General features: G+C 35.6%; 1 protein-coding gene across 9 annotated transcripts in view; it reads right to left on the bottom strand.

The window, feature by feature from the left end:
- The window catches only part of ST7L (suppression of tumorigenicity 7 like), a 148,892-nt gene that overhangs the window by 62,114 nt on the left and 62,123 nt on the right, over nt 1–24,655 (bottom strand). For all 9 annotated transcript variants that reach the window (XR_013159213.1, XM_077119887.1, XM_077119885.1 and 6 more), the window contains one exon: nt 23,926–24,028. Coding sequence is in view for 8 of the 9 variants with exons in the window: in XM_077119887.1 (XP_076976002.1) it covers nt 23,926–24,028 (103 nt within the window). In the remaining variant the exon portion in view is untranslated. The remainder of the gene's footprint in view (nt 1–23,925; nt 24,029–24,655) is intronic.

Below are 24,655 nucleotides of genomic sequence, written 5' to 3'. Positions count from 1 at the left end.
GCCATACGACCCAGCAATACCATTGCTGGGTATCTACTCAAAGGACTTAAGGGCAAAGACACAAACGGACATTTGCACACCAATGTTTATAGCAGCGTTATTTACAACTGCAAAGAGATGGAAACAGCCAAAATGTCCATCAACAGACGAGTGGCTAAACAAACTGTGGTACATACATACGATGGAATACTATGCAGCTTTAAGACAGGATAAACTTATGAAGCATGTAATAACATGGATGGACCTAGAGAACATTATGCTGAGTGAGTCTAGCCAAAAACTAAAGGACAAATACTGTATGGTCCCACTGATGTGAACAGACATTCGAGAATAAATTTGGAATATGTCCTTGATAACAGAGTCCAGCAGGAGGTAGAAACAGGGTAAGATAATGGCCAATTGGAGCTGAAGGGATACAGATGGTGTAACAGGACTAGATACAAAAACTCAAAAATGGACAGCACAATAATACCTAATTGTAAAGTAATCATGTTAAAACACTGAATGAAGCTGCATCTGAGCTATAGGTTTTTGTTTTGTTTTGTTGTGTTTTGTTTTGATTTTACTATTATTACTTTTATTTTTTTCTCTATATTAACATTCTATATCTTTTTCGGTTATGTTGCTAGTTCTTCTAAACCAATGCATATGTACTAAGAAATGATGATCATGCATCTATGTGATGATGTTAAGAATTAATGATTGCATATGTAGAATGGTATGATCTCTAAATGTTGGGTTAATTTCTTTTTTTCCGTTAATTAGAAAAAAAAAGAAAAAAAAAAGAGAAGGGATAATTGGAGCTGAAGGGATACAGACTGTACAATGGGACTGGATATAAAAACTCAGAAATGGACAGCACAATACTACCCAATTGTAAGGCAATTATGTTAAAACACTGAATGAAGCTGCATGTGAGGTATAGGTTTTTTGTTTTTGTTTTTGTTTTTGTTTTGTTTGGTTGTTTTCCTTTCTATTATTGTTTTAATTCTTATTCTGTTGTCTTTTTATTTCTTTTTTAAATCGATGCAAATGTACTAAGAAATGATGAATATGCAACTATGTGATGTTATTAAGAGTTACTGATTGTACATGTAGATTGGAATGATTTCTAATTGTTTTGTTAATTCTTTTTTTAATTAATAAAAAAAAAAGTTAAATGTATACCTAAAAAAAAAAAAAAAAAGGCATGGGCTGAACATAAAGAAGAAATAGAAAAACTGAAACAACATCACAGACTTATGGAAGTGAAGGATAAAGTAGAAAGATGGAAAAAACAATGGATACCTACAATGACAGATTTAAAGAGACAGAAGATAGAATTAGTGATTTGGAGGATGAAACATCTGAATTCCAAAAACAAACAGAAACTATCGGGAAAAGAATGGAAAAATTTGAACAAGGTATCAGGGAACTCAAAGACAATGTGAACCGTACAAATATACGTGTAGTGGGTGTCCGAGAAGGAGAAGAGAAGGGAAAAGGAGGAGAAAAACTAATGGAAGAAATTATCACTGAAAATTTCCCAACTCTTATGAAAGACCTAAAATTACCGATCCAAGAAGTGCAGTGCACCCCAAAGAGATTAGACACAAATAGGCGTTCCCCAAGACACTTACTAGTTAGAATGTCAGAGGTCAAAGAGAAAGAGAGGATCTTGAAAGCAGCGAGAGAGAAGCAATCCATCACATACAAGGGAAACCCAATAAGACTATCTGTAGATTTCTCAGCAGAAACCATGGAAGCTAGAAGACAGTGGGATGATATATTTAAGTTACTAAAAGAGAAAAACTGCCAGCCAAGACTCCTATATCCAGCAAAACTGTCCTTCAAAAATGAGGGAGAAATTAAAACATTCTCAGACAAAAAGTCACTGAGAGAATTTGTGACCAAGACACCAGCTCTGCAAGAAATAGTAAAGGAAGCACTAGAGTCAGATACAAAAAGACAGAAGAGAGAGGCACGGAGAAAAGTATAGAAAGAAGGAAAGTCAGATATCATATATATAATACAAAAGGCAAAATGGTAGAGGAAAATATTATCCAAACAGTAATAACTCTAAATGTTAATGGACTGAATTCCCCAATCAAAAGACACAGACTGGCAGAATGGATTAAAAAACAGGATCCTTCTATATGCTGTCTACAGGAAATACATCTTAGACCCAAAGATAAATATAGGTTGAAAGTAAAAGGTTGGGAAAAGATATTTCATGCAAATAACAACCAGAAAAGAGCAGGAGTGGCTATACTAATATCCAACAAATTAGACTTCAAATGTAAAACAGTTAAAAGAGACAAAGAAGGACACTATATACTATTAAAAGGAACAATTAAGCAAGAAGACATAACAATCATAAATATTTACGCACCGAACCAGAATGCCCCAAAATACGTGAGGAATACACTGCAAACACTGAAAAGGGAAATAGACACATATACCATAATAGTTGGAGACTTCAATTCACCACTCTCATCAATGGACAGAACATCTAGACAGAGGATCAATAAAGAAATAGAGAATCTGAATATTACTATAAATGAGCTTGACTTAACAGACATTTATAGGACATTACATCCCACAACAGCAGGATACACCTTTTTTTCAAGTGCTCATGGATCATTCTCAAAGATAGACCATATGCTGGGTCACAAAGCAAGTCTCAACAAATTTAAAAAGACTGAAATCATACACAACACTTTCTTGGATCATAAAGGAATGAAGTTGGAAATCAATAATAGGCGGAGTGCCAGAAAATTCATAAATACATGGAGGCTCAACAACACACTCTTAAACAACAAGTGGGTCAAAGAAGAAATTGCAAGAGAAATTAGTAAATACCTAGAGGCAAATGAAAATGAAGACACAACATATCAAAACTTATGGGACGCAGCAAAGGCAGTGCTAAGAGGGAAATTTATTGCCCTAAATGCCTTTATCAGAAAAGAAGAAAAGGCAAAAATGCAGGAATTAACTGTCCACTTGGAAGAACTGGAGAAAGAACAGCAAACTATCCCAAAGCAAGCAAAAGGAAAGAAATAACAAAGATTAGAGCAGAAATAAATGAAATTGAAAACATGAAAACAATAGAGAAAATCAATAAGACCAGAAGTTGGTTCTATGAGAAAATCAACAAGATTGATGGGCCCTTAGCAAGATTGACAAAAAGAAGAAGAGAGAGGATGCAAATAAATAAGATTAGAAATGGAAGAGGAGACATAACTACTGACCTCACAGAAATAAAGGAGGTAATAACAGGATACTATGAACAACTTTACGCTAATAAATACAACAAGTTAGATGAAATGGACGGGTTCCTGGAAAGACATGAACAACCAACTTTGACTCAAGAAGAAATAGATGACCTCAACAAACCAATCACAAGTAAAGAGATTGAATTAGTTATTCAAAAGCTCCCTAAAAAGAAAAGTCCAGGACCAGACGGCTTCACATGTGAATTCTATCAAACATTCCAGAAAGAATTAGTACCTACTCTCCTCAAACTCTTCAAAATAATCGAAGTGGAGGGAAAACTACCTAATTCATTCTATGAAGCCAACATCACCCTCATACCAAAACCAGGCAAAGATATTACAAAAAAAGAAAACTACAGACCATCTCTCTAATGAATACAGATGCAAAAATCCTCAATAAAATTCTAGCAAATCGTATCCAACAACACATTAAAAGAATTATACATCATGACCAAGTAGGATTCATCCCAGGTATGCAAGGATGGTTCAACATAAGAAAATCAATTAATGTAATACACCATATCAACAAATCAAAGCAGAAAAATCACATGATCATCTCAATTGATGCAGAGAAGGCATTTGACAAGATTCAACATCCTTTCCTGTTGAAAACACTTCAAAAGATAGGAATACAAGGGAACTTCCTTAAAATGATAGAGGGAATATATGAAAAACCCACAGCTAATATCATCCTCAATGGGGAAAAATTGAAAACTTTCCCCCTAAGATCAGGAACAAGACAAGGATGTCCACTATCACCAAAATTATTCAACATTGTGTTGGAAGTTCTAGCCAGAGCAATTAGGCAAGAAAAAGAAATACAAGGCATCAAAATTGGAAAGGAAGAAGTAAAACTATCACTGTTTGCAGACGATATGATACTATACGTAGAAAACCCACAAAAATCCACAACAAAACTACTAGAGCTAATAAATGAGTACAGCAAAGTAGCAGGTTACAAGATCAACATTCAAAAATCTGTAGCATTTCTATACACTAGTAATGAACAAGCTGAGGGGGAAATCAAGAAACGAATCCCATTTACAATTGCAACTAAAAGAATAAAATACCTAGGAATAAATTTAACCAAAGAGACAAAAAACCTATATAAAGAAAACTACAAAAAACTGCTAAAAGAAATCACAGAAGACCTAAATAGATGGAAGGGCATACTGTGTTCATGGATTGGAAGACTAAATATAGTTAAGATGTCAATCCTACCTAAACTCATCTACAGATTCAATGCAATACCAATCAAAATCCCAACAACTTATTTTTCAGAAATAGAAAAACCAATAAGCAAATTTATCTGGAAGGGCAGGGTGCCCCGAATTCCTAAAAACATCTTGAGGAAAAAAAACGAAGCTGGAGGTCTCGCGCTGCTGGACTTTAAGGCATATTATGAAGCCACAGTGGTCAAAACAGCATGGTATTGGCATAAAGATAGATATATCGACCAATGGAATCGAATAGAGTGCTCAGATATAGACCCTCTCATCTACGGACATTTGATCTTTGATAAGGCAGTCAAGCCAACTCACCTGGGACAGAACAGTCTCTTCAATAAATGGTGCCTAGAGAACTGGATATCCATAAGTAAAAGAATGAAAGAAGACCCGTATTTCACACCCTATACAAAAATTAACTCAAAATGGATCAAAGATCTAAACATTAGATCTAAGACCATAAAACAGTTAGAGGAAAATGTAGGGAGATATCTTATGAATCTTACAACTGGAGGCGGTTTTATGGACCTTAAACCTAAAGCAACAGCACTGAAGAAAGAAATAAATAAATGGGAGCTCCTCAAAATTAAACACTTTTGTGCATCAAAGAACTTCATCAAGAAAGTAGAAAGACAGCCTACACAATGGGAGACAATATTTGGAAACGACATATCAGATAAAGGTCTAGTATCCAGAATTTATAAAGAGATTGTCCAACTCAACAACAAAAAGACAGCCAACCCAATTATAAAATGGGAAAAAGACTTGAACAGACACCTACCAGAAGAAGAAATACGGATGGCCAAGAGGCACATGAAGAGATGCTCAATGTCCCTGGCCATTAGAGAAATGCAAATCAAAACCACAATGAGATATCATCTCACACCCACCCGAATGGCCATTATCAACAAAACAGAAAATGACAAGTGCTGGAGAGGATGCGGAGAAAGAGGCACACTTATCCACTGTTGGTGGGAATGTCAAATGGTGCAACCACTGTGGAAGGCAGTTTGGCGGTTCCTCAAAAAGCTGAATATAGAATTGCCATACGACCCAGCAATACCATTCATTCCTGGGAATATACTCAAAGGACTTAAGGGCAAAGACACAAACGGACATTTGCACACCAATGTTTATAGCAGCGTTATTTACAATTGCAAAGAGATGGAAACAGCCAAAATGTCCATCAACAGAAGAATGGCTAAACAAACTGTGGTATATACATACGATGGAATATTATGCAGCTTTAAGACAAGATAAACTTATGAAGCATGTAATAACATGGATGGACCTAGAGAATATTATGCTGAGTGAATCCAGCCAAAAACTAAAGGACAAATACTGTATGGTCCCACTGATGTGAACGGACACTCGAGAATAAACTTGAAATATGTCATTGGTAACAGAGTTCAGCAGGAGTTAGAAACAGGGTAAGACAATTGGTAATTGAAGCTGAAGGGATACAGACTGTACAACAGGACTAGATACAAAAACTCAAAAATGGACAGCACAATAATACCTAATTGTAAAGTAATCATGTTAAAACACTCAATGAAGCTGCATCTGAGCTATAGGGTTCTTTTTGTTTTTGTTTGCTTGTTTGTTTGTTTGTTGTTGTTGTTTTTTACTATTATTACTACTTTTATTTCTTTTCTTTATATTAACATTTTATATCTTTTGCTGTTGTGTTGCTAGTTCCTCTAAACCGATGCAAATGTACTAAGAAACGATGATCATGCATCTATGTGATGATGTTAAGAATTACTGAGTGCATATGTAGAACGGTATGATTTCTAAATGTTGTGTTAATTTCTTTTCTTTTTTTTTTCTTTCCGTTAATAAAAAAATAAAATAAAAAAAAAAGGTATTTGCAAAGTCCCCTTTGGGGAATGGTGAAAAAGAGGGAAAATTCAACTTCTTCAAGTTGAATTCTTGATATTCTCACAAGCAGTGTGGACAGCCAAAGCTATAGGCTGAGCCCCCAATCTTGGGGTTTGTTCATATGAAACTTAACCCCACAAAGGATAGGTCAAGCCTACTTAAAATTAGGCCTATGAGTCACCCCCACAAGAACCTCTTTTGTTGCTCAGATGTGGCTTCTCCCTCCAGCCAACACAACAAGCAAACTCACCGCCTTCCCCCTGTATACATGGGACATGACTCCCAGGGGTGAAGACCCTCCTGGCAATGGGACAGAAATCCTGGAATGAACAGAGACTCAGCATCGGGGGGTTGAGAAAAACTTCTCGACCAAAAGGGGGAAAAGTGAAATGAGACAAAATAAAGTGCCAATGGCCAAAAGATTCCAAACAGAGTTGAGAGGTTGTCCTGGAGGTTATTCTTACACATTAAATAGATATCACCTTGTTAGTCAATATGTAGTGGAGAGGCTAGAGGGAAGTGCCTGAAAAAGTGGAGCTGTGTTTCAGTAGCCATGTTTCTTGGAGATGATTGTATAATGATACAGCTTTCGCAATGTGACTGTGTGATTGTGAAAACCTTGTGTCTGATGCTCCTTTTAGCTACTATATCAACAGATGAGTACAACATATGGAATAAAAATAAATAATAGGGGGGAACAAATGTTAAAATAAATTTAGTTTGAAATGCTAGTGGTAAATGAAAGCGAGGGGTAAGGGGTATGGTATGTAGAATCTTTTTTTCTCTGTTATCGTTTTATTTCTTTTTCTGTTGTCTTTTTATTTCTTTTTCTAAATCGATGCAAATGTTCTAAGAAATGATGAATATGCAACTATGTGATGATATTAAGAATTACCGATTGTATATGTAGAATGGAATGATCTCTTAATGTTTTGTTAATTTTTTTTAATTAATAAAAAAAGTTAAAAAAAAATAATAAAGTGTCATTGGCTGAGAGATCCCAGAGTCAAGAGGTTATCCTGGAGATTATTCTTACCCATTAAATAGATATCACCTTTTTAATTAAGGTGTCATGGAGTGGCTAGAGGGAACTGCCTGAAAATGTAGAGGTATTCAAGTAGCCATATTTCTTGAAGATGACTGTATAATGATACAGTTTTCACAATGTGACTGTGTGATTATGAAAACCTTGTGTCTGATGCTCCTTTTATCTACTTTATCAACAGACGAGTAAAACATCTGGATTAAAAATAAATAAATAAGAGGGGGAACAAATATTAAAATAAATTTATTAGATTGAAATGCTAGTGATCAATGAAAAGGAGTGGTAAGGGGTATAGAAAAAAATAGGGGAAACAAAAGCTAAAATATATTGGGTAGATGGAAATACATGCAGTCAATGAGAGGGAGGGGTAAGGGGTATGGTACGTATGAGTTTTTTTTCTTTTATCTTTTTATTTCTTTTTTCTGAATTGATGCAAATGTTCTAAGAATGATCACGGCGATGTATATACAACTATGTGATGATAACAAAAAAGTTTATCTTTCTATCATGCAGCATTTGACGTTTTCAGAAAAACATTTTTATCATGTCTTCTCTCATTTAGAAACACTAAATCTGTTACAAAGTTCAAAACAGAGATTTTCCTGAGCTTCACCCCTTCTATCACAAAGGTCTGCCCAAGGCAAATGCAGTGTACAGGGTTTTCCCTGCTTTTCTGGACCTCCTTCTTGCCCTAGACTTTTGCTTGTAAGTTGTTTTGGAGTTTCCCTGTTTACAGGAGTTTGGTTGTTCCATCTGTTTCCCAGGAAACAGACAACCCTTTCCCAAGGGTTTGAAGCTAATAGGCCTTTGTCCAAGACTGCCCACCTCTATAGATTTTTGTATTGCTTCTGTTGTTTCAAGCTGCTTTTGCTTGGAGTACAAATTCTGGGAGGAGTGTCACCCCAGAGAGGACTTTCCCAAGCTAGTTTTTCTCAGCCAAAGCAGGGCCAAGGACCATATAGGGGGCAGAGTGTGGCTCCAAAGTGCCCTGAGAAGGGGATCAGGAAAGGTGCTAAATGTTTCTCTGATGGCTCCCCAAAACTGAACTTTACTGGCCTGCCCAGTAAATGAGGCCCTCCAGCTAACTGTCCCTTGGAGCTCTGGGGAAGCACTATGTCTTTAAATCTCCACTGCCTCTGCCCCAGTTTGGGGAAGGTTGAAACAATAGCTGCTTTAAGAGCGAGGGTCCACAGTGATCCAAATTCACTAATCAAAAACCATGATCATGCCAGAAACCTACACCCTCCAGCTGGGTCCCTGGTCCAGATAAGTCCTGATATACAGCCCAGCCTCTCCAGAACATCAGATAGTTCCATCTTCCTACCCTATATTAGTGACAGGCCATTCCAATATCAAAAATTTAGAATTGTCATAGCCCAAACAACCCTAATGAGAGGTATGGAAAGATCAAAGGTGATGGTGGAATTATACATAGAAGATAGGACTTAACAAATGAATGCAAATGCTGAATCATTAAATTGATAACTCTTTTAGTCTCTAGTAGTTTAGAGCAGATGGAAATAAAAACCTAAAATTGTGAAATTGTAACCCATGTCAAAGTCTGAAATATGCTCTACAACTAACTGTGGTGCTGTGCTTGGAAATTTATAACTTTTTTGCATATATGTTATTGTTCACAAAAAAAAGAACGAAAAAAAAGTTGATTGCAATGACGAAAAAGTATTTAAGCCCTCTAGCCTCCTATATTCTGGAGCAGCTAGAAGGAAAAACATGAGAGGTTCATATGGTAGCCCATGACATACTCTGGGATCTGTCCTGTAACCACTCCTTTTTTTTTTTTTTTTTACAGGGGCAGGCACCGAGAATCGAACCTGGGTCCTCTGGCATGGCAGGCAAGCGTTCTTGTTGCTGAGCCACCGTGGCCCACCCGTGTAACCACTTTTTGAAAAGTGCTTTGACAACTATTGCTTTTTTATTTCTTTGCTTTGTATATATGTTGTTATACTATACAATAAAAAAAGTTTTTAAAAAAATATATACATATTCCTTCGAGCCTCCAGTGTTCTGGAGTAGCTAGAAAGAAAAATATGAGATGATGGAATGGTAGCCCATGACAAACTGTGGGATATGTCCTGTAACTACTTGTTGAAGTATACTTTGAAAATCATTGCTTTTTTCATACTTTGCTTTGTATATATGTTACATTATACAATAAAATAGTTTAAAAAAAAACAAAAAACAAAGATAACCATATCTTCAGGACATGAGCTAAGATTGTGTTATTGACCTAAATGATAACATTTCTTTCCAAAGGGAAATATCTGCTTTTTATAGAAGATGAACCGTATCTCCCATAATACTAATGACACATATTTGAAATAAAGGGTAGTATGTAGTTTTAAGGGAAATACGACAACTCTAATTTAATTGGTTTTGATACATAATGATATGAAAGTAACTAACATATTGATAGCATTATGTCACTTTTGATGAAGTATGAGCATGAAAATAGGCCACGGTAATTACTTTTAATAAATTACTGACATAAAAAAAAAAAAAACATGATCAGTGACCTGCCATGCCCACTGCTGTTCTTAGGGAAGAGGATTTTTATGTCCCTTTGTGCCATCAGCAAGCTAGTCAGGAACTGGACCCCAAGGGAGCCTCCTTTGACAGTGGGCAATTAGTGTTAGGAGCTATCGCACTGATGGAGCAATTTACTATTCTTAACTGTTGTTTATCAGACTCTTTCTCCCCCTTTTCCCTGGATACTATACAGTGTTCTTCTGGCCTCTAGAATTTCAGAATAGTTGATTACGACAATTTCTGCCTGTTTAATAGTTGTTTTGGTGGACGGACTGAGTCCCAGCACTCCATACTCCGCCATCTTGCCAGAAGTCTCTTAATGTGTATGTTTTTAATCTCAAAAAAAGTATCCTTAAAAGCACCACAGATTATCCAGTGCAGATTCAATATTGGAGATTAATATACAGTATCAGTCCAACAATTTAATGTTATAATTAAAGTAGTGCCAGCTAATTCCACTATCCCAAACTACCTTTTGCAGTAGTTTTGAAAATCATTGCACATCATTAGAATTATTACTGCTGAGAATACATTATGTATGAGATGGTTTTCAAAGCAGCAAAGACGTTCATAATCATAGGGAGCAGAAAGTCCACATTTTGTTATTTTGAGTTTAAATTAAAAAAAAAAAACTTTAGACATCTTAACAGTTTATTTGATTTGAATAGCTGCTACTTCTCAAACAAGTAACAGATTCCTATCCCACAGTGGATATAACCAAAACAGTCATTTCTAAAATGTTTACCATGTTTCAGGCACTCACTGTTCTACCACTTTTAAAGATATGAACTTACTTAATCCTCAAAACAACCCTATGAGGTAGGAAATACTAACCCTGTTTTAAAAATTAGTAAAGTCAGGTATAAAGACATAAAGTACATTGACCAAAGTCTTATAGCAAAGAAGTAGTAGAGCCAGAATTCAAATCCAGGAAGTTTGTTTCCAGATTTCATGTTCTTAACCACTCTTCAGCATTAGAAAGGAGAAAATTTCTTATAAAAGCATCTACAGACTTCTGCTTCCAGTAATGGAAGGCTGGGTAATTTAGATCAACACCCCTCCCCCCCAACCTGCCCCAATAAGGACAAAGAGAAAATACTTTTAAAAACATACAATTAAAAAGAGGGTAAAGAAATGACAGGCCATAGTCCAAAGAAAACAGAAACCCAGAAAAGTAAGCCACAACTGGGGTTTGATTTATTGTAGGAGAATCTGTCAATTTAGACAAAATGGCTAAAGAGGCTATTCGGTCTTTCTACCAGTTTCATAAGGCTAGAGGGACAAAAGTTGTAGTCCAAGGCCTCTCAAGGATAAGAGACCTGGTAAAACCCTATAAATCGGATTGAGACCCTGAAAGGCTGCATTCTAAGAATAAGGGTAAACTAGAAATACACCAGTACATTCCTGGACAGCAGGCCAGCTTTCAGTCATCTGGGCGGTCCATCTGAGAGGGGATTAAGGTGATCCTGGCCTGCTAGTGCTCGCAGGCAAGTAAGCGCAAAGGAAATCCTCTCTGGAGGAAGAAAATACTATTCAAGGCTTCCAAATATTTTTACAATTTTTCAAATAAATATTTGGTGCATAGTCCAACAAAGGTAGACAGAAAAATTAAGCACATGAACAAGATGTAGCAGAAAAACAGGTAACAGAAACAGATTCACAGGAATTTTGGTTACTGGAATTAATAGAAAAAAAAGACTGTATAATAACTATCTTAAACCATTTTCGAAGATTACCTTTTATCAAGACTATACTGGAAATTTTGGCAGATAATTAGAAAATATAACTGATACAAATGATATGCTGGTTTGAATCTGTGATGGACCCAAGAAAAGCCATGTCCTTTAACATTCATTTAATATTGCTGGCTGGGAGCTTTTGGATTGTGACCCACCCAACTGTGGGTGGTAAGTTTTGATTAAATGATTTCCATGGAGGTGTCTCTCCACCCATTCCAGATGGTTTTGCTTACTGGAGCCCTTGCAGAGGTAACCATTTCAGAAAGAGCCCACGTAACTAGAGACTTTTAGGGATGAAGAGGGAAAATGTCGCTGGGGGAGCTTCATGAAACAAGAAGCCAGGAGAGAAAGCTAGCAGATGCCAAGTTCACCATATGCCTTTCCAGTTAAGAGAGAAAACCTGAACTTCATCAGCCTTTCTTGAGTGAAGGTAACCTCTTCCTGGTGCCTTAATTTGGACATTTTTACAGACTTGCTTTAAGTGAGACATTTTCTTGGCCTTAGAACTATAAATCAGCAAACTTAGTAAATTCCCCCTTAGGTCATTCCATTTCTGGTATAGTACATTCTGGCAGCTAGCAAACCAGAAAAAGTGATATTGAAAAGTAAAAAGAAATTTAAGAACTGAAAAATACTTGAAAGGAGTGAAATAATATCGCATATGTTTTCTGATCATGAAGCAATTAAGCTAAAACTTATCAATAAAAAGATAATTCTGTGGCGGGCCACAGTGGCTCAGCAGGCAGAGTTCTCACCTGCCATGTCAGAGACCTGGGTTCAATTCCCACTGCCTGCCCATGCAGAAAAAAAAAGATAATTCTGGTAACTTTCAGGGAAGATGGCAGAGTAAGGAGCTCTAGGCTTTAGTCCTTCCATCAAAAGAGCTATTAAACTGGCAGAGACAGTAGGAAATAACTGTTCTGGGGCTGGGGTCTAGGGGCCAGAAGGACCAAGCACAGCATCCAGGGAAGAGCAAGAGGAAGAGACTAATAAACTACAGTAAAGCACAGTGAATTGCTCTCTCTGTGTGGTGACTACCAATACCCATCCTTCATTTTCACAGTAGGCCACCCTGGAGTCCAACATTTTGGGGACAGGAAGAGACATAAAAATTCTCTTCCCCAAGAAGAAGGGTGGGCATAGCGGACCACTGAACACAACCTTTTTTTTTTTTTTGCATGGCAGTGGTAGTCATTGTTTCAACATCACACCAGACAGGGACAGAGCTGGTAGAGATTTAAATAAGCAATGCTTCCTCAGGGCTCCAGGGGAAAGTTAGGTGAAGGGCTGTATTAGCTGGGCAGGTCAGGGAAGCACAGATGTGGGGAGTCATCAAAGAGGCTCTTTGTGCCCTTCCTGATACTCTCCCCAGGGTACTTTGGAGTCAGGAATTACCCCCTTCATGGGTCCCTGACCCTGTTATGTCTGAGAAATACTGACTTGGGAAAATCCTCTCCCAGGTTATCCTCTTTCCAGAATTTGCCCCCCAGACAAAAGCAGCTACAATGAAAGGAGTATAAAAAACTATATAGGCAAAACAAAAACAAACAGAAAAGATCAAGATTCTAGGAGAAACAACAGAGAAAAGGAAGCATTCTGTTGGAGGTGAAACAACTACACAAAAAGCACAATCTTAAAAATGCACTGCATATTCAGGGCAAGAATCAGATGAAAAAGAGCTGAAAAAATCTGTTTAAACATAGGCTCTTATAAAGCTATAGAATAAGGCAGACTAAGCAACAAAGAAGAGCCTTAACACAAAACCAGTCAACAATAAAACACTAGATGAGAGAGAGAAACTGACCTTCAGAGTAAATTCTTCAAGATAATCAAACGCCTAGACATCAGCAAGAAATTATAAGCCATACCAAGAAATGGAAAAATATGGACCAGTTAAGGGAACAAATTAAAACTTCAGAGGAGACACAGAATTTGGAAGAACGAATCAAAAATGTTTAAACAAATCTCCAAAATTAATTCCAGGAGATGAAGGAAAAGATGGCAAAGAGATAAAGGATATTAAGAAGACAATGTGCGAGCATAAAGAAGAATGTAAGTATATAAAAAGAAACATATGCTTGCCCATGCAAAAAAAAAAAAAAAAAAAAAAAAAAGAAGAAAAAAGAAACCTAACAGAACTTATGGGGATAAAATCACAATAGAAGAGATTAAAAATACAGTAGAGGCATATAATAGCATATTTCAATAGGCAAAAGAAAACTAGAAGGCAGGACAATTGAAATCTTACAGACAGAAGATCAGATAGAGAAAAGAATGGAAAGACTTAAACAGTGTCTCAAGGAATTGAATCACAGCACAAAGCAAACAAACTATGTATCATGGTTGTTCAGAAGAAGAGAAGTACTGCATTTACAGTAATAACACTAAATGTTAATGGCTTATACTCCTAAATCAAAAGGCACAGATTGGCAGAATGGATAAAAAAGCATGATCCAATCACATGCTACTTAGTGTTCACTAAGGTGACTCTAAGTGACTCACCTTAGATTCAAACACACAAATAGGTTAAAAGTTATAGACTAAAAAAGATATTCCATGCAAGCAGTAGCCAAAAACGAGATGAGATAACTATACCAATAGCAGAAAAATTGACTTTAGATGCAAAACTGTTACCAGAGACAAAGAAAGGCCTCGTATGTTAATAAAAGGAACAATGCATCAAGAAGAAATAACAATCATAAATATTTATGTGCCTAACCATGGTGCCCCAAAACACATGAGGCCAACATCAGCAAAACTGAAGGGAGAAATACACAACTCTATAATAGTAGTTGAAGACTTCAAAACAGCATCTAGAAAGAGGACCAATAAGGAAACAAGTATCTTGAATAATATGATAAATTAACTAGGCCTAACAAAAATACACAGAACATTGCTCAAAACAGGATAGACCTGCTGTGTTGGGTTACAAAACAAAGTCTCAATACATTTAGAAAGATTTAAATCATACAAAGCACTTTGACAATAATGGATAAAGCTGGAAATCAACAACAGGCAGGGAACTGGAAAACTCACAAACACATGGAAGTTAAACAATACACTATTAAACAACGGTGTGTCAAAGAAGAAATTACAAGAGGAATCATTAAATGCCCCGAAACATTAAAATGAGAACACAACATGCCAAAATTTATGGGATGCAGCGAAGACAGTGTTGAGAGGGAAATACTACTGAACATTACATTAAAAAAAGAATAAGATGCTAAAAATCAAAGACCTAATTGCATACCTGGAGGAACTAGAAAAAGAACAGCAAATGAACCTCAAAGCAAGCAAAAGATAAAACAATGACTATGGCAGAAATAAATGAAATTGATAATAAAAAAAACAATAGAGAACATTAACAAAAACAAAAGTTGGTTCTTTGATAAAATTGTTAAAATTGACAAACCCTTTGTAATACTGACAAAGAAAAAAAGCAAGAAGATGCAAATAAAATTAGAAATCACTACTGACTCCATGGAAATAAAAAGGATCATAAAAGGGTACAATGGACAAATGGATGCCAACAAATGAGATAATCTAGATGAAATGGACAAATTCCTACAGACACATGAACAACCTACAGTGACTCAAGAAGAAATTGACATCTTCAACAGAACAATTACAACTAAAGAAATTGAGTCAATCATCAAAAACCTTACAACAAAGAGAAGTCCAGCATCAGATGGATTCACATCTGATGAATTCTATTAATCATTACCAATCCTGCTCAAACTCTTCCACAAAACTGAACAGGAGGAAACACTATCTAACTTGCTCTATGAGGCCAGTATCATCCTAATACCAAAGCCAGAGAAAGATATCATAAGAAGAGAAAATTACAGATCAACCTCTCTTATAAATATAAATATAGATGCAAAAATCCCCAATAAAATACTTGTAAATAGAATCCAACAGCACATTAAAAGAATTATACACCATGATTAAGTAGCATTTATCCCAGGTCTGCAAGGGTGGTTCAACATATAAAAATCAATTGATGCAATATACCACCTTAACAAAATGTGGGGAAAAAAAACACCTGATCAACTTGATTGATGCAGAGAAAGCATCTTAAAAACCCAGCATCCTTTCTTGATAAAAATACTTCAAAAAACAGGAATAGAAGGAAACTCCCTCAGGATGATTAGGGCATAAATGGAAAACCCACAGCTAATATCATACTCACTGGGGAAAGATTGAAATCTTTCCCTCTAAGACATGGACCAAGACAAGGATGCCTACTGTCACTCCTGTTACTCAACATTGTGCTGGGAGTTATGGCCAGAGCAGTTAGGCAAGGAAAAGATATTAAAGGAGTCCAAATTGGAAAGAAAGAAGTAAAATTTTCTTCATATGCTGATGATATGATCCTATACATAGAAAATCCCTAAAATTCTACAACAAAGCTACTAGAGATAGTAAATGAGTTCAGGAACGTGGCAAGATATAAGATCAGGGTAGGCCATGGTGGCTCAGCAGGCAGAGTTCTCGCCTGCCATGGTGGAGACCCGGGTTCGATTCCTGGTGCCTGCCCATGCGAGAAAAAAAAAAAAAGATACAAGATCAACATGCAAAAATAAGCATTGTTTTTATAAACTAGTAATGAGCAATCTGAAGAGGATTTAAGAAAACATCCCACTAAGAAAAAAACATTTAGGAATAAACTTAACCAAGAATGTAAAGGATCTATACACAGAAAACTATAAAATATTGCAAAAAGAAATCAAAGAAGACCTAAATAAATGGAAGGACAATCCGTGTTCATGGATTGAAATGCTTTATGTCATTAAGATCTCAATTCTGCCCAAGTTGATCTACATAATCAACGCATATCAATTAAAATTCTAACAGCCTACTGTGTAAAAATGGAAAAGTCAATTATCAAATTTATTTGGAAGGGTAAGGAGACCTGAATAGCTACAAACACCTTGCAAAAGAAGAATGAACTTTGAGCACTTACACTTTCTGACATTAAATCATATTACAAAGCTACATTCATCAAAATAGCATGTATTGGCTTAAGGATAGATATATTATTCAATGGAACAGAATTGTAAGTTCAGAAATAAATGCTGAAATCTATGGCCAATTGATTTTCTTTTAACTTTTTAATTGTATAGTATAACATATACACAAAGCAAAGAAATAAAAATCAATAATAGCAATAGTTTTCAAATCACTCTTCAATAAGTATTTACAGGATATATCCCAGAGTTTGTCATGGGCTACTTTATAATACTCTCACATTTTTCCTTCTAAATGCTCCAGAATATAGGAAGCTAAAAGACTTAAAATTTTTTTTAACATCACAATCAACTTTTTCTTCCTTTTTTTGTGAAAAATAACATATTTACAAAAAAGCAATACATTTCAAAACTTAGCACAAAATTAGTTGTAGAACAGATTTCAGAGTTTGAGATGGACCACAATTCCACAATTTTAGGTTCTAAGATTCTGGAGATTAAAAGAGATATCAATTTAACGTTTCAGCATTCAAATTCATTTGTTAAATCCTATCTTCTGTGTATAACTCCACCATCAACTTTGATCTTTCCATCCTCTTGTTAGGGGTTTTTGGGCTATGGCCATTCTAAATTTTTCATTTTGGAAGGGTCTTTCACTAATACGGGGTAGGGAGATGGAACTATCTGATGCTCTGGAGAGGCTGGGCCCTCTAGGTTTCAGGACTTTTCTGGACCAGGGACCCACCTGGAAGTTGTAGGTTTCTGGAAAGTTACTCTAGTGCATGGAACACTTGTGGAATCTTATATATTGTTCTAGGTTTTCTTTAGGACTGGCAGTAATGGCCCTGGTTGGGGTTTGGCAGGTTATGATAGAGCAAGGTCTAACTGAAGCTTGCATAAGAGCAACCCCCAGAGTGGCCTCTCGAATCTATCTGAATTATCTCTGCCACTGATACTTTATTGGCCAATTGATTTTGACAAGGCTACCAAGTCCACTCAACTGGGTAAGAATAGTCTCTTCATGAAATGATGCTGGGAGAACTGGCTATCCATATGCAAAAGAATGAAAGAGGACCCCTATCTCACACCACATACAAAAATTAACTTAAAATGATCAAAGATCTAAATATGAAAACCAGGACTACAAAATTCCTAAAAGAAAAGGTGTAGGGAAGCATCTTCAAGATCTTGTGGTAAGCAATGGTTTCTTAGACTTTATACCCAAAGCACAAATAACAAAACAAAAAAATAGATAAATGATGACTCTCCTCAAAATTAAAAACTTTCATTTGTCATGAAAGTGAAAAGACAACTTCCTCAATAGGAGAAAATATTTGGAAACCACATATCCTATAAAGGCTTAATATTCAGAATATAAAGAAATCCTACAACTCAACAATAAAAAGACAACCAACCCAAATCAAAAATGGATAAACGGCTTAAACAGATGTTCTAGTTTGCTAGCTGCTGGAAGGCAATATACCAGAAACGGAATGGCTTTAAAAAAGGGGAATTTAATGAGTTGCTAGTTTACAGTTCTAAGGCCGAGAAAATGTCCCAATTAAAACAAGTCTAAATAAATGTCCAATCAAAGGCATCTAGGGAAAGATACCTTGGTTCAAGAAGGCCGATGAAGTTCAGGGTTTCTCTCTCAAGTGAGAAGGCACATGGCGAACACAGTCAGGGCTTCTCTCTCAGCTGGAAGGGCACATGGCGAACACGGCATCATCTGCTAGCTTTCTCTCCTGGCTTCCGATTTCATGAAGCTCCCCGGGAGGTGTCTTCCTTCTTCATCTCCAAACGTCGCTGGCTGGTAGACTCTCTGCTTTGTAGTGTTGCTCTCTCTGAATCTCTCTGAATCTCCCATTCTCCAAAATGTTTCCTCTTTTTTTTTTTTTTTTTTTTTTTAAAGGAAAGACAGAGAGAAGGAAGGAAGGATAGAAGGAAGGAAGGAAGGAAGAAAGGGAAACATTTTTAAACATTTTCTTGTTTTTATTGTATTCTGTTTCTCCGTTTTTGTTACATGGGCTGGGGCCGGGAATCGAACCGAGGTCCTCCGGCATAGCAGGCAAGCACTTTGCCCGCTGAGCCACCGCGGCCCGCCCTGTTTCCTCTTTTATAGGACTTCAGAAACTAATCAAGACCCACTCAAATGGGTGGAGACATGTCATCCCCTAATCCAGTTTAACAACCATTCTTAACTAAATCACATCAACCAGGGAGATGATCTCATTACAGTTTCAAATAAAGTATTGAATAGGGATTATTCTACCTTTAAGAAATGGGATTTATATTAAAACATGGCTTTTCTTAGGGGGCATACTTCCTTTCAAATCAGCACAACAGACATTTTTCCAAAGAGGAAATACAATTGGTTAAAGAACACATGAAAAATGTTCAACATCACTAACAATTTGGGAAATGCAAAACAAACCACACAGGGACATAAGTTCACACTACAAGCGTTAGGATGTGGATAAATAGGAACACTCATTCACTGCTGGTGGAAATGCAATATGGTGCAGCCATTGAGAAAAACAGTTTGGCAGTTCCTCAGAAAGCTAGATACAGAACTATATGATCCAGCAATCCTGCTACTAGGTATATGCCCAGAAGAATTGAAAGCAAGAACTCAAACAGATATTTGCGCACCAGCATTCATAGTGGCATTATTCACAATTAACAAAAGATAAAAGCAACCTAAATGTCCATCAACCAATGAATGGATAAACAAAAATGCTGCATATACATCAACAGAATATTACACAGCCTTAAAAAGCAATGAAGTTTGGATACATGTGACAATATGGATGAATATTGAGGACATAAGTGAAAAAAATCAGACACAAATATTGTATGAGCTCACTGTTATGAACAAATTATAGTAAGTAAACTCAAAGAGTTAGAATCTAGAATATAGTTTATCAGGAGATAGACTGGAATTGGAGAATGGGGAATTGGTGCTTAACTTATACAGATTCTCTATTTAGGTTGATGGTAAAGGTGTTGAAATGGATGGATGTGATGATAGCACATTACTGAAGTATAATCAATAACACTGAATACAGAGGTGAATGTGGTTAAAGGCGAAATTTCAGGATGTATATATTACTAAATAAAAGTTAAAAGCTGGGCGGGCCTCAGTGGCTCAGGAGGCAGATTTCGTGCCTGCTGTGCCAGAGACCCAGGTTCATTTCCCAGGGCCTGCCCATGCAAAAAAAGAAGAAGAAGAAGAAGAAAGAAAATTTAACACGTAAGTGGCCTCACTTTTTCTAAGCCGAACTCTGTAAGTGAAATTATTGCCCTACCCCCTACCTGGGAAATCCAGGGGTGAGACTCTCCCTGGTGGCATGGGAGATGACTCTAGGGATGAATACAGCCCTGGCAACATGGAATCAACAATGCAACCATGACCAAAATGAGGAAAAGAAGTATAACAAATAAGGTATCAGTGGTTGAGAGAGTTCAAATAGAGTCAAGAGGCTACTCTGGAGGTCATGCTTATGTAAACCTCATTTAAACACTGCTACCTATCATAACCTGCCAAACCCCAACGAGGACCATTTCTGTCAATCCTAAAGAACACCTAGGTTAACATATAAGATTCTACAAAGGTTCCATGCACAAGGGTAATTATCCAGAAACCTGCAACCTCCAGATGGGTTCCTGGACCAGATAAGACCTGAAACCTAGAGGGGTCAGTCTTTCAGGACATCAGCTGGTTCCATCTCTCTACTCCTTATTGACAGCTCTTCCAACATGAAAAAGCTAGAATGGGTATAGCCCAAATATACCTAAAAAGTGGGAGAAACATCAAAGGTGATGGTGGAGTTACACAGAGAAGGTAGGGTTTAACAAACGAGTATGACTGCTGAACCATTATACTGATATTTTTTAGTCTCCAGTATCTTAGAACAGCTAGAAGTAAAAACCTTATATTGTGGAATTGTAACCCATACTTAACTCTGAAATCTGTTCTACAACTAATTGCTGTAGTGTGCATTGCAATTTACTGCGTTTTTGTACATATTTTTTTTTCACAAAAAAGAAAAAAAAGTGATGATAAAAAATATATATTCCTTATAGCTTCTGATGTTCTGGAGCAGCTAGAAGGAAAAATCTGAGATGACAGTATGGTAGCCTATGACAAACTCTGAGATCTGTCCTATAACTACTTATTGAAGAGTGTTTTGAAAATTTGCTTTTTTCTTTCTTTGCTTTGTATATATGTTATATTATACAATTTTAAAAGTTAAAAAAATTAACACATAGGACTGTACAACATGAACCCTATTGTAGACAATGGACTATACAGTTAATAGTACAAGTACAAGAATGTTTTCATGAATTATAACAAATATGTGATACTGATGCATGGTATTGATAAGGTAGTATACGAGAAAAAATATACCTAATGTAAATTATGGGTGATAGATAATAGTACAATTTTAATAATCTTTCATCACTTTTAACAAAAGTAACTACTGTTTTAAAAAACAAAACAGAACAATTATTCTTAAAATGCTATCATCAATTATAATAAATATTTCATACCAATGTAAGATACTGGGTATGGGGGTAGTATATAGGAATCCTGTCTTTTATGCATGATTGTTTTGTAAACCCACAATTCTCTAATTGAAAAAAAAAAGAGCAGCTAGAAGGAAAAATCTGAGATGATGGCATGGTAGTCCATAACTAACTCTAGGATCTGTCCTGTAATTATTTCTTGAAGAGTGCCTTGAAAACTATTGCTTTTTTTTCTTTCTTTGCTTCGTATATATGTTATATTATACAAGGAAAAAAGTAAAAAAAAAAACAAAAGAATTAGATGGTTTTCCTATGCTCTGCAACAGAATGAGAACTGTCCGTTCCTTCTAAATGGAATACATCTCTAAATCAGACTAGAAATCATAGTGAAAATTAGATAATATTTTGAAGATAATATTTTGAACTCAATTATAGAAAAAATATTTCCATAAGATGCAGTTAAACTTGCGCTTAGGCAAATTCAGAGTCAGAAACTAGAACAGAGCTTGCCAAGGGCTAGGGTGGGAATAGGAAATGGGGAGTTAATTCTAAATTGATATAGAATTTCTGTTTGGGGTGATGAAAAATTTTTGGCAATGTAAGGTGATAACAGAACATTGTGGATGTGATTAACACCACAGAATTATATATCATAAGTGGCTAAAATGGAAATTTTAGGTGGCATATATGTTTTAGAACAAAAATTAAAAAAAACAATCATAGGAACATAGAACACAAACTATAAACCCTAAAATAAACCGTGAAATATAACTAATAATACATTATAATAATATTCTCTCGATTGTAACAAAGTTACTATACTAATGCGAAATGTTAAAAATGGGAGGTGTATATGGGAACTCTGTATTTTGTGCAATGTCTTTCTGTAAATCTAAACTTTTCTAATAAAAAAATGAGGATAATAAAATTAAAACAAAACCCTACTTAGAAAGAAGTTTACAGCCACATATGGACATATTAGAAATGAACTATGGCTGAATTGATAAGTTAAGTCCTTTGTAGAAATATGGGAAATAGAAAATAATAAAATAAATCCAAATAAAACTGAAGAAAAGAAATGAAGAGCAGAAATGAGATGAGTAAAACAGAAAACAGAAATCAGAGAAGATCAACAAAGCCAGAGGTTGGTTATTTGAAAAGACTAATAAAATGAATGTATCCCTGGTGAATCTGATCAAGAAAAAAATAAACTAATGTTAGAAATTTAAAAGTGGATATTATAATTGATACTGTAAATACTAAAAAATTAATGAAAAGATTTTAGGATAACTTTATACCAACAAATGTTAAAATTTTGATGAAATAGATAAATTTCTAGAGAAAACACAATTTACCACAAACACAAGAAACAAAAAAACTTGAATATCTATGGGATGGTTAAGGAATCAAATTTGCTATTAAACTAAAGAAATAGAATTTGTAACTAAAAGTCTTCTCCCCAGAAAGAAAACTCTTGGCCAGTAGGTTCTACCAATAAATTCCGCCAATTTTTTAAGGAAGAAAGAATTCCAATTTTATATATATTATTCCAGAGAATAAAAAAGAGGACTACTCCTTGTTTTATTAAGTCAGCAATAAAGGAAAATTATATGCCAAAAATATAAGGAAAAGAAAGAAATAAGAACATAAGCTCAAAACAGTGGTTCTCTTTACGGAGGAGGGAGGAGGTTATGCTTGGGAAAGGGCAGGCAAGGAGACTTCTAGGGTGCTGGGAATATTCTGTTTCTTGACCAGTGGCAGTTCCTAAGCATCTGATTTACAATAAATCATTAAGGTATACATTTCAGTTTTGTATACTTTTCTGCATATGATTTATAATAAATAAAAAATTAATCAAATTTATGGAACCGGTGTCATTTAATTAAGAGAATGGTATGAATATTTCTTGACCACTACAGTTATTTTCTTGACCATACTTTTACTCTAAAAAGCTTATAATTTATTCTCACTGGAGATTCTTTTTTAAAGATTAAAAGCTTTAACATTTACTAGCTTCTAAATTCCACCACCACACACTACACTGGAATCAACAACTATAATTACATTGTAGTAAGGGCATCTAGTCTTGAATAGTCTTTGTTTCCTAATATGAGGAATTGTTTTTAAAACTCAAAATTTAATCTTAGGTGATAACACACAAAGATTAGCCAGTATCTGTGTGTTTGCAAGGTGTACAATATAAAGAAAAACGAGACGAGTACACAGTTTCACCTGGGACTAAATAATCATTAACTCAGCAATTTTTTTCTGAGATCTTCCACATCTGTTTCCTATCATTGATTATTTTAATCTACTTGTCTTCAGTCTTTTTCTACCAATCTTAGTTCAAAAGCCATGCATCTGTCTAGAAAAAGCTTCTATAGTAATAGGAAATTTGGTTTAATGATCTGAAGTATGAATGATCTTTTCTCAAAACCAAGCCATTTGATGATTTCTTCTCTATAGCTATAATAAAAGGAACAGCTAAGTGAACACACTTCAAATTCTATTTTGGCACTTTACATTCTATTTGACAGTCTATAGCGCACTAATGCTCCTACACACTCTCTAAATTTCTTTTAACACTCTCTTTATGGTAAATAATTAGCATCAAAATATAACAAACTAAAATAAATTCTGACCCAAATTTGTGGAAACTCAAGCTGTAGTCTAAACACTGTTACCAATTTATAAGCTTAAATAAAAGCAGTGTTTTCATCATGAATTTCTCACTTTTGGAACATGAGGGTTAAATTCCACAGCTCTATGAATTGCTTCCACGGCATTAATTTCTGCTGTGCTTAACCCCCTTCTGGAGGCTGTTTCTGGAGAGAATCTGTAAGAAAACCATAAAATGAAGAAATGAGCATACAAAAAAACAAATAAAAACGTTTTTAGATCATAATCCAGACCCTTAAATTAAAGAGTAGAAAGTTTCTGGTGAATGGCCAAAGACAAAGCCAGTTTATTAAAAATGAAAGGAAAGCCTTCTGGTTCAACATACAAAGCAAGATGGCATAACGAACAGAAATCCTCCGACTTAAGTGAAGAAAACCTGCAGAAGTTTTCTGAAGGCACACTTTGGGAAATATAATAAAATAAATGTTACACAATTACCAGAAGATCTCATGAAATAGAATTATATTCCTATCAATTCTTATCTGAGAGGGAGCAGACAGTAAATATTTCATTCTAATTCATACAAAGGCATAGTAATAAAAGGTGACAGAAGGGCGGGCCATGGTGGTGCAGCAGGCAGAGTTCTTGCCTGCCATGCTGGAGACTTGGGTTCAATTCCCAGTGCCTGCCCATGCAAAAAAAAAAAAAAGTGACAGAAAATGCTCATCATTTGGTACATTTCTGAATATTTTATCTGCAGAATAAAGAGAAAGTCTGTAAAGGCAGCCAAAATACAAGGAAAGCAGAATAACTCAGAATTACAATCTAAGAACAGGTAAATTTA

The sequence above is a fragment of the Tamandua tetradactyla genome, chromosome 11 (assembly GCF_023851605.1).
Source record: "Tamandua tetradactyla isolate mTamTet1 chromosome 11, mTamTet1.pri, whole genome shotgun sequence".
In the NCBI taxonomy this organism is placed as follows: Eukaryota; Metazoa; Chordata; class Mammalia; order Pilosa; family Myrmecophagidae; genus Tamandua; species Tamandua tetradactyla.
Note: the sequence above shows the minus strand (reverse complement) of the source record. Positions and strands in the feature narration are given on the sequence as shown.